Source organism: Rhincodon typus, chromosome 1 (genome assembly GCF_021869965.1).
Source record: "Rhincodon typus isolate 14 chromosome 1, sRhiTyp1.1, whole genome shotgun sequence".
NCBI classification, from domain to species: domain Eukaryota; kingdom Metazoa; phylum Chordata; class Chondrichthyes; order Orectolobiformes; family Rhincodontidae; genus Rhincodon; species Rhincodon typus.
The window spans coordinates 19,825,817-19,837,394 of NC_063332.1; the positions used below are offsets into that span (position 1 = coordinate 19,825,817).

The 11,578-nt window shown below is 39.9% G+C and overlaps 1 protein-coding gene across 1 annotated transcript; it reads right to left on the reverse strand.

The window, feature by feature from the left end:
* Positions 1 to 1,889: 1,889 nt before the first annotated feature.
* LOC109914169 (neurophysin 1-like) lies at positions 1,890 to 10,488 on the reverse strand. The gene is made up of 3 exons (XM_020513740.2): positions 10,323 to 10,488; positions 4,954 to 5,158; positions 1,890 to 2,449 (listed from the first exon to the last, which is right to left on the reverse strand). Exons 1-3 carry the CDS (start codon positions 10,440 to 10,442, stop codon positions 2,286 to 2,288), a joined length of 489 nt encoding a protein of 162 aa, XP_020369329.1. The 5' UTR covers positions 10,443 to 10,488; the 3' UTR covers positions 1,890 to 2,285.
* Positions 10,489 to 11,578: the final 1,090 nt, after the last annotated feature.

Below are 11,578 nucleotides of genomic sequence, written 5' to 3' on the forward strand. Positions count from 1 at the left end.
GTTGGGGAGCATCTCTCAGTACTTGGCTGAAAACACTGAATTTAAAATTACCTATTGAACCTTGAAGCTTCTTAGTCCATAAGGCTCTGTGCTGTGCACCTATCCATTCAATTTCCAGTTCTGAATGATGGTGATGTTTCAGCAGACCTCAAAACAGATAGAATATATCTTTGTTTTTGAAAGCAGACTTGCTGAGCCATATGTTTTGAGTGTCATTATTTGTTTTCCAGATCATAATGTTCCTTCAGCTGAGGCACAACAATGCTGATTAATCTCTTCCCAGTGGCTCATGACCGAGTGTTCCCACAGTGCTGAGGTGTGTGCACAAACATTTTAAATGGTAAAGAATTTAACACCATGCTGAAAAGTCTCTACTCTGAGCATGAAGGATGAAAGGGTGCACATTTTTCAGAAAGATAATTGCATTGATTTATCATAAATTGGGGGTTATCTCTGTGCAAATGATTGATTTTATTTGAACTCAAGAAGTGACCATGAAGGTGGTGTGAAAACCCATCTGGTTCACTAAAGGAAGGAAGCATGGTCTTATTTATATGTGACTCACTAAGTCCCACACTAAGATAGTTGATTTTTAATTCCCTACAACCTAGTTTAGCAAGACTTTCAGTTGCATCAAATTGCAACTAGTTTTTCAAAAGAACCTGCCCCTTCTTAGGGCAAAAATGCCAGTAAAGCCCACAATCCACAATGAATGAAAAAAAACTATTTGGAATTTATGAGATAGGCCAGCAATGATGGAGTGTTTCCTAATTTAAGGCATATACCTAATATCAGTAATAGTCACTTTCATTGGTCAGATTATACCAGAACTGCAATAGCTCAAAAGCACCAGGGATATTCCAATTGTCTAAATTGACTATTTTGAATTTTCTGCCTTTTTGTCACTGGGTCTCATGGTATATTCAAACTAGTATCTTTGTACAACTTAGGAACTTGTTTTTCCCTATCCAGACTAGAACGGTGCTCAGTTAGCACACAAGCCTGTGGGACTGGTCTGTGCTCTATGGTTGTGGATGAATCACTGGCCCTATTGTTTCAATAGGGCACAAAGAATTGAATTACATTTTGTACATTTTGTTATTATAGCAGAATTAAATTTAAGTTTTAAATCTTAAAATGCAGGACATTACCAAGACTGAAAAAGACAACATCTAAGGTTACTAAGAAGTAGAGTTTTGATTTTGATGTCTGTTAGTGATCAAGAAACATTAAATAGGCTTTTGACATTAAACAATAATAGAATAGCACTAGATAGCTGAAGGCCATTCGGGCCATAGAATCTGTGCTGGGGTAACAGACAGATCAGTGAATCTTGAATATGAGATGGTGGATAGAGGAAAAAAATGCAGCACGGAAGATGGATTAATTCACATTTAATATGACCATGAAAGGACAGCACACAAGACCAATGCCTGTGTGTCAATCAGGTTTAAATATTTTATTTTCATAAAGCCTACCGACCAATGGTTCAACTTTTCTCCCCAAATAAGAATCGTTACCAACGAAATGACCTGTTTATCCCCTCTAGATCTGCAATGCCACAATACTTTCTGAACAAATCACTAACATGATCACAGTTTGATCTGTTTAATTTTCTTACCTACCCCCAACCTCTAATATGATTTCCCAAGTCAGAAATGAAATTCTAACTACACCCCCACCCCGATCAAAGCAGACCACAGTCATTTGATGAGATAACTCAATTTGGCACTCAGTTAACCTTAAATTTGTGACAATTTTCTCACTAACTTAGGGATACAAAAGTGATGTGAATCAATGAATGCTTTTCAAAATCTGATATAGGCTCTTGATTTGCCTAATCTTTAATCTTGCTCTCGGACAAATAAACACTCAAAGACAATATCAAATCTGATCACGTTGCCTTGCAGTTTGACCATTAACAGCATTGGAGTTTATTTTGCTATATATGTACACATGCTTCCTTAATGTTTACGAGTTACAGAAGAAATGAAAAGTAGGTTGAACTATTTTATACTATTAACAAAGCTTACTTGAAGGAAATTTAACTAAAATGACATTTGACAAAGTATATTTACTACCTTCAACATAAATATTGAGATTGACAAACTGTTAGTATTAGATAAAAACACTCGATAGCACTAAGATATATCGTAGTTGTAGAATAACATGCATTGTTTACGGCCCTCTTGTTAAAACCTCCGCTCCACATGCAGCTCCTTCCTATACTCCATGTGTTATATGGTCTCAAAGGCAGCAAAGAGAGGGCACATTTGAATACAATTTTATACTAGCTGCTGCTTCTCTCCAGGCTGCCTGTTAGAAAGACGCATTAGTCTCAGAAGGAGGTCGGTTGCAGCGCTGTCTAAGAGGCTGAAGTTTCTCTCCATGGGTGAGTGTTTCCATTTACTCTCATTTCCCAGACACGTCGAGTCTGTAGTGCAGGTTTCTAGAAAGAAGAATGAAAAACGTAATCAAATATTCACTTCTATGTTTCTTCTCTTATTAAGAAGATCGGAAAGCATCTAGCAGTAAGATCCATTCTGTATATCATACCCATTGCTTTGCAGCTTGAGTAATGTTCAGTCTGCCGAGGAGAAGTAGGAGGATAAGTGTAAGTATTAGACAATTTCTGCAAGATGCTACATTCAGCAGGATGAAGGGTTAATTCTCAGACCAGCATTGCTTGTTGGTTACTGATAGATTAGTGAAAGTCTTTGCAATGACGAAATGTTGTTGAGATGGAAAGAGTGATAGAACTTACAGTATATTTATAAGAAGCAATTTAATGTACGGTACACATAATTTGAGACATGACATGTCAGGCAGACTGCACTGGGAGGAAACATGATTTTCAACTTTCAAGTCCTCTGCCTTGGGAGATTTGCTCACCGCTCATCTGGGGGCTTTTGTTGATGAATTGATTTTTCATTGCTTGATTCAATTGGTTTACAACCCCAATATTGCAGGAGTACACGCCAACCAGAATAGTAAAAGATGAACCAGGTGGAACTTGTTCTTTTCTGATCCAGCAATTCCTTTGTTGGGGAGATGTTGGTGTTGTGGTAATGTCACTGGGAGATAATGGTGCTATAGTAACATCACTGGGAGATCATGATATCACAGGAATGTCACTGGCAGATAATGGTGTTGTGATAATGTCACTGGGAGATAATGCATTGTTGTAATGTCGCTGGGAGATATTGGTATCCCAGTAATGTCACCGGGAGATAACGTTATCATAGTAATATCACTGGAAGATAATATTATCATGGTAATGTCTCCAGACTAGTGACCCGGAGGCCAGGTTAATGCTGTATGCTTATAGTACACATCATTGCAGCAGCTGGTGGCATTTAAATGCAGTTAATACATAAAAATATTGACAATTAGTCTTCAGTATTGTCCACCATGAAATTCACCAAAGATCCTCAGACAACACTTTCCAAACTCATAATCGTTTTCATTTAGAAGGACAAGGGCAGCAACTATATGGGAACACCACCAGCTCTAACTCCCCTCCAAGCCACTCACCATCCTGATATAGAAATATATTGCCATTCCATCATTATCGCTGGGTCAAAATCCTGGAATTCTCTTCCTGTTAGTGTTGTGGGTCTACATGCAACATGTGGATTGCAGCAGTTCAAGAAGGCAGCTCACCACCACCTCCTCAAGGGCAACTAGCTATGTGCAAAAAATGCTGGTCCAGCCATCGACCCTCACATTCCATGAGTGAATAAAACAAAAATCTACTTTAAATGCATCTTTAAAGCCAAGTTACATAAATTCTATTTTATCCTTTGACCAGCTGTCCCACAGGTAAAAGTTACTTTGAAAAGAGTATTGGACCTGTCTACTCCCAGCCCAATTTTCAGTTCAAACTAAGTTCAGTTCAGTTCTGAGGAAGGGTCACTGGACCCGAAACGTTAACTCTGTTTTTCCCTTCACAGATGCTGCCAGACCTGCTGAGCTTTCTCACCAGCAATTTCTGTCTTTTTCAGTTTATTTTTCACCAGTTGGCTTGTTGTGAGCAGAAAGCTAGCTGCCACATCAGGAATGTCCAAAAAGAAGCCAATTCTTTTTTTTTTCCCCCAATTTGCCTTTTGACTCTCTTATTCAATGAGATTACTAACTCCATATTTATTACCATATCCCCTTAATATCTTTGGAGAATAGAAAACTCAATTTTAAAGTTAGCGATTGATCCAGAATCAATTGCATTTGTGTAACAGAATTCCAAACTTTTATTACCTTTTGCTTGAAAAGAAGTTTGCTAATTTCCTATGTGCAAACAAAGTGTTTCCTAACCTTTTCCTGAAAAGACCCGTCATTGTTTTTAACAGTGTATCTCCTACCACCTCACTAGCTCAGGAGGTCAGTGCTGTTGGCATCAATGTGCATCAGGAACTGAAGTTGGCGTCTACTCTACCCATCAGTGCATTGGTGCTGCTAGCGACATGGTGATTGTGTGCCCAGTATACGTTCAGTCACTCTCACCTTCTCACTGGCTGTATGCTGGACACCCCACTCCTGTTCCTGTCCCTCTAGCACCCTGCTCTTTTACTCATGGAGAACAGTAAGCAGAGGGGGAACAGGGCAATACGTGGGAAGGAGGCAGTCAGGAGTACGATAGCTGGGGGGGGGAGGTGCATGGGGGGAGTAGTCAATGGGCAGAACAATCAAGCATTAGGAGTGAGGTATTGAGCATTTGAAAGACATAAACCATTTCCATAAACATATTTAATTGGCGCTGCACTTGTTAAAGTACCTTTGCATTGCTTAATATTATGGATGGTCCAATTCTTTGACACAGGAGGCAAAGTCATTGACTATTCTTAAAGGTGAGTTGGATATTCTTGACTAATGAGGGAGTTAAAGGGATTCGGGTATCGAGAGGAAAATACAGGCTTGATCTTATCAAATCACTGAACAGCCTAATCCATATCCTACCATCAGAGCAGCAGATTCCCAATGAGGCACACTTCCCACTGTTTCCACCACATGGTCTTCCAGCAGGTTCACAAGGGGATGGCAGGTAATTCTCCTCCTGACATCTCAAGGTCTCTGAGGTTCCAATGTAGCAGCCGATCTCCTCCCCGCAGCAGATGTTAGCTCCAAAACAGCGGCCCCTGTTCTCAGGGCCACAAGGCATACACTGGCAAAGGTTAGATAAAAGGGAAAGAGGAAAGAGTTTTGAAAAGAAAACTTAATTTTGACTACAGCCATGGAGCAAGATCAGTAACATGTCAGCGGCCCTGAGGTCTGGTTCCATTTTATCCGTTGTCCTCACTTAAAACTAGGGACACAGTGAGCTGCTGAGACTGCTGTTTCTAGTATTTACCTACAAATACTACTCACCGCACAGACTATATTCTCAGGTTCATCCATTAGATACAATGTGGTAGCTTCAGGAGTGGATTCTGTATATGCTTGGGATCTCATATGTCTTCACCCTTGCTTTGTTTGGATATAGCCACCCAAGTTAGGCATCTTTTGTTTATAAATCCTGTACTGTAATGGGAGGGATCGATCTGCTCTACTAAACTTCTTTGGAGGTATCTTCTACATCACTACTGATGGTGTCAAACCATCAGAAAGCTCTCCCTCCATATACATTGCAGCACTTCAGCAGAAAATTACCTCTGACACTCGGCGACAGTGTATATTAAGTGCAAGAACTCCTTTATGGGAGGAAGGTAGTGCCACCTCAGTCTCTAGACTGACTCAAGTGGTTTGTACCCCTTTCCAATTCCGGCTAGTGTTAACAAACACACTATTGCAATTTTTGAAAATTGCCTTTTCTATTAAAAGCTTGTCAGATTCAAGCAATTTGAAAGCTCACAGTGGGTCAATAAGCAATTTCTTTATTACCTCAGAGATAAGGCTGTTACTCAAGCCATAAGTGTTAGGTATAACAGGTCAGCGAGAGGATCTATGCAAAAGATTTGCAGTATCTTCACACTTCAGCAGAATAAGTGCCTAGAGATACAAACCTGGCTTCTCTATAGTATGATGGTATTTCAGTGCGCTATTTGTTATACAGGACAGGACAAACCTAAGGAACCATTAATACGCATAGAGCCATGGTCTTTTTGTTTGCTATCTGTAACTAACCCATCTTGAACGAGCTCCTTTGCAACATGGAAAAAGTAGTCATAGAGTCATACAGCACGGTAACAGACCTTTTGGTCCAACTCGTCCATGCTGATCAGACATCCCAATCTGAACTAGTCCCATTTGCCAGCATTTGGCCCATATCCTTCTAAACCCTTCCTTTTCATATACCCATCCAAGTCCCTTTTAAATGTTGTAATTGTACCAGCCTCCACCACTTCCTCTGGCAGCTCATTCCATACATGCACCACCCTCTGTGTGAAAAAAATGACGTTTAGGTCCTTTTTAAATCTTTCCCCTCTCACCTTAAACCTATGCGCTCTAGATTGGACTCCCCCACCCTAGTAAAAAAGATCCTGTCTATGCACCCTATCCATGCCCCTCATGATTTTATAAACCTCTATAAGGTCACCCCTCAGCCTTGGACACTCCAGGATGTCAAAGTGCTTTGGAAGGGACACTGAGCAAGAAGTAAAGGGATGAGACGAGAGAGGAGGAGAAAGGCTTAATTTCCAGAAAGCAACACAGAAATCTGAAGGTTTCAGACAGTAAAGGAGGCAATAATTGGAATTGTCAGGGCAGGTGAGCATAGATGCTTAAAGACCATTTGCAGAATAAATGAGGACCAGGGTACATAAAGAGAAGTTTGAAGTTAAGCAGCAGGATCTTGAAGCCAGCTTACTAGCAGTGTCCAGTGCAGTGCTACACAGGAGATGGTCCACAGCACCATTACAGCTGAATTAGCTGAAGATTTTGTTGGATCGAGTGAGAATGCTTTCAGTAGCAGATCACAGAATCTTATGTCACAAAGATGGGCATTCAGCCTATCATCAATATGCAAGCCCTTTGAAAGGTCAACCCAGTTAATCCCCCTTTGCTGCTCACCATGGTGCTGTATTCTTTCCCATTCAATCATTTAATCTAATGCCTTTTAAAAGTTATTATTGGGCGCATGTGCACCACCGTTTTAGGCAGCACATTTCAGATTATAACAATTCGATGTGGGAAAACATTTCTCCTCATCTCACCTTTCACTCTTCTGCAACTGCATAAAACCTCTTTGTGTCACAGACTCATACAGAGCACAGAAGGAGACCTTTTGGCCCATTGAATCCATGCAAGCTCTCCATGGTGCAATCCAGTCAGTTCATTCACCCAATTAAAAAAAACAATGAACTGCGGATGCTGTAAATCAGGGATACAAATAGAAATTGCTGGAAAAGCTCAGCAGGTCTGGCAGCATCTGTGAAGAAACAATCAGAGTTAATGTTTCACATTGAATTGTTCTAAGGGAGGGTAACTTGACCCGAAATGTTAACTCAGATTTCTCTCCACAGATGCTGCCAGACCTGCTGAGCTTGTCTCAGTTCATTCACCTTCTGTGTCCCTGTAGTCATGCAAGTTATTTTCTTCAAGTGTTCATCTAATTTAGTTTTGAAATCGGTCACCATCTCTTCTTCCACCACCCTTGAGAGCAGTGAGTCACACTCATTACCATTTGGTGTGTTAGAATGGTCTCCTTCACATAACCTGAACCACCCATACAAAAAAAATTTGTGTTCCCTCATTTAATAGGAACAGTTTTTCCTTGCCTACCTAATCTGAAACTGTCACAATCTTGTACACTTCAATCAATCTTTGCAATCTCCTTTCTCCCAAGCACACAAAACCCAGGTTTTCCAGCCAACCTTGTAGCAAAAATCCCCCATCCTGGAACCATTCTGATGAGTCTCCATTACAACATCTCAAAGAGATTCACATTCTTACAACAGTGTGGGAACTAGAACTGGACACAAGTTGGATCCTAATCAGAGCTATAGAAAATGTTCAATGTAACGTCCCTGCTTTTGCACTTAATGTCTTCATTTATGAAGCCCAAGATCCCATACGCTTTGCTAGGTAGCCTCTCAGTATGTTCTACCACCTTCTAACATTGATACACGTAATCCCAAAATCCTCTTTGCCTTTACATTGATGTTGCCTTCCCTATCTCTTCTGCCAAAATTCATCACCTTACGCTTCTTTGTACAAAATTTCATCTGCCACTTTCCAGCCCATTCTGCAGCATGTGTCAAGGTGTGGGTGAATTTTTATTATCACCATTTGCACCTGGAATTTCACGCTTCATTTCAAGTCCGAAGTCTTTATATATATATAGCAAGAGAAAATGAACTGTAGTCCCAACACTGACAGTCGGGGAAGACTGTTTTCTATTATCTTACAGTCTGAAAAATAACAAGTTACCATGTCTACCTGTCTTCTGTTCTTGAAACATTTGTTATTCAGGTTGGCACTGACCCCCTATTCCATGAGACTCAATTTGGTTAATCAGTCTTTGTGTGTTACTTTGTCAAACGTTTTCTTAAAATTTACATGGAAGATATCCACTCTGTTCCTTTAATCAACCTTTCCACTTACAAATCCTACAAATCTCCTCCTCATTCCTCTGATTTCTAACCATTCTGCCACAGGTTAACTTTTTCTGATAGAAGAAGAATAAGCCCAGGTTGTGTAATCTCTCCGTGTAAAGTCCCTCCATCCTCCATCGTGCCACTCCAACATTCTCTAAAGGTCTTGATATCTTTCCTACAGATGATGCCCAAAATTCAAAATTAGACTTCGCTAATCAGTGACTAGTGGTGTTTTAGCAAAGCCTCTTTACCAATCTACATAGATAATTATAAAGCAAGGGATCCCAATTGTGTGAAAAATTATTTGTATTATAATTTGTTTTAAAGCCCCTATCATCTTATTTTGCCAAAAGTAATTTATTAGGAGTTGATGCTGGACAAGGTTGGGAAGGTAAAAAGAACACTAGAGTCTGCACAGCTCCATCAGTCTATACCAAGAGGCTGAGAGATGAATCCTTTATATTTGCCTCTCTGGGCAATTAAAACAGTCGCAAAAGTCAATATTGAAAATCACGAAGCTGATTCCAAACAGCCAAGCTCATTCAACTCTGCAAATTCACTGTTGTTTTGCCATCAATCTTTTCCCTTTCTGCAAACCAATCTTCTCCTGGCTTTAAAACATCCAGGAGTGTCCTCAAAAATATCTGTGAGTGGACAGAACTGTGACAACTAGAAACCAATGCAGGAAAGATTAAGGTCTTAAACATCAAACATTTACATTAAAGCAGCTCAACTCAAAAAATACATGATTTTTCCCTAATAATGCTAATTTCCTGACTCAGAAGAGTTTGCATAAACCTTTTCTTTTTAAATTTAGAAGTTTTCCATAGGGAAGAAAGGGTTCTTCTTTGAAACTAGTCAGATTTGAACCAGTCATTCTTCAGTAAATTTGAGTGCTGCACTGTAATTATGGCATTGTGAAAGTTATGCTTCATGTAGGAAATGATGGAATCAGTGAAGACAAATGATGTGCCATAATTTACATTCTGTTCCCTCACTGCACATTCATTATACCTTATTTGCATGTGACCAGCTAATTTTGATGAAATGTTTTTACTTCGCATTTCTGTCACGTCTTTGATATTGCCATACATTTACTTAGTGAAGCAAAGTGAATTGTTTCAAAGTAAAATAGGTGGATTCAATATTTTCTAACAGACTAAGAAATCCTGCCATATTTGTCAGCTTACTAAAGTCAAGCTAGTTGAGAAAGGAAAGTAAAATAGGTAGGTACAGGTATTCCCTCAATCTGACATAATTTTGTTTATCTCACAATCTCAGCTATTTACCTTCTTGATCTATTTCTTAGTCCTCTTCTTACTCCTCTTGTTCCCATTTGTTTATAGTAGAACTGGAGTTTGTGCTGTTAGTTATTACACAATCACATCTATTTATTTTCTAGATCCAAGTTACAATTGTAAACACACATTTCTTGGCAAAACAAAAACATTTACCTTTCGTAAGTGAATTGAATGTTGAACCAGGTTCCAGAAAGTTAAAAGAATTGCAAAACAACCTTAGACATAGGGAGAATATTTTCTTCTCTTTAAAAAGTTCTCTGTTCTGACTTGGGGAGCAAACTTGACGAAAAGCTCTTAGTTCTGAATTCTTTATATAATCTATTAACCCAAACAGCCAGCTACAACTCTGAACAAGGTAAATGTTAACATCAGCTAACAATTTAATCAATCTGCTTAAACTTAAAGGTACAAGAAACTCAATGCAAGTTTCTTTTTAAAGTAGGTCGGAATTTTACAAAGCTGTAGAAGGAGATTGAGGATAAATGGAGCTTACCTGCCTGACATCTTCGTCTGGAAAGGATCGCTTCCCCCCTCTGGGGCAGTTCTGGATGTAGCATGCTGAAGTGAAGGTCAGCAGGCAAAGCAGGCAAACTGGGAGTGAGGGCTGAGGCATGCTGTTGACAGGCGATCAGCTGTTTACTGAACGTGAGCTGCAGTGAGGGGTCTGGCTGGCTTTATACTCTGAAGCAATCCTGTGGCAGACGTCATTGCATTCTGCCAATTCATCTTCTGCATAAATTGCTGGTGTGTTTTTTTTAAAAAAGAAAATAAATTGAAATGTCAACTTTAATTGCCACCGCCCACTGCCAAGCACGTACATCTTCCTAAAGTCGTCCATCACTTTCTTAGTAAGGACTTTTTAAAGTTTCAATAATCAAATAAAGTTAATGACAATTTGCAACAAAACAAGAAGGAGGCGATTGGAGACTATGCAGGAGGTTGCCTGTCTTGTGTTGAGGGGTAGAAATAACTCTGTTACTCTTTGCTTCTTGTAGATAGCTAGTGTGATCTATTGGGAACTAGTGGGAGCTTTCTGCTTATAATACAAAGGAAAATCTGTGGTCAATATAACACCCGATGTCACAGAATAGCTGAATTTCCTAACTGGCTCTTTCGCCCTTTTCAGTGTTACTTTTCACGATCTCCTCTCAAAGATTGTTAACTTGAGATTGCAAGCCTGTTAATCTCAAGGTAAAGAGTCTGAATTTTATCTGTCCTGCACTGCTGTGTCTGTTGAGTGACCTCGAGTACAGAAAAGTGAAGTGAAAACATCTCTACTTGAACAGATTTCAGTACAAAAAAAAACCTCAAACTGCATTTGAGTTGAGTTTTGCTTTTAATTCTCACTAACACTTGGGATTAAAATTCAAAAAATCCAGTGCCAGTCCTTTGGCACACACTGACAGCGCAAACAGTCGTAGTATGTGGCATTGTTACTGTGTTATTCTGCTCAGTGATGGCTGGGAGGGTGCAGTTTTAAAGCCTGTATGTGCATCAGGAGTGGCACTTTGCAATGTTCAGTCCACCTACCCATTCACTGTGAAGAGGCACGGATGGATGTCATTTGGATCATCAACTCTGTTTTCCATAGAACCCCTACAGTGTGGGAGCAGGCCATTCAGCCCATACCGATCTCCAATGACCATCCCACCCACACTCACCCCCTACTATATCCACCTAGCCTGCCGATCCCTGGACACTATGGGCAATTTAGCATGGCCAACCCACCTAGCCTGCATATCTTTGGCT

Coding starts and splice junctions, on each gene's coding strand:
- LOC109914169 (XM_020513740.2), bottom strand. CDS start 10,442: ATGCCTCAGCCCTCACTCCCAGTTTGCCTGCTTTGCCTGCTGACCTTC. Junction 5,159..10,322: donor CAGACGAAGATGTCAGGCAG/GTAAGCTCCATT, acceptor AACCTTTGCCAG/TGTATGCCTTGTGGCCCTGA. Junction 2,450..4,953: donor GGGAATCTGCTGCTCTGATG/GTAGGATATGGA, acceptor TCTTCTTTCTAG/AAACCTGCACTACAGACTCG.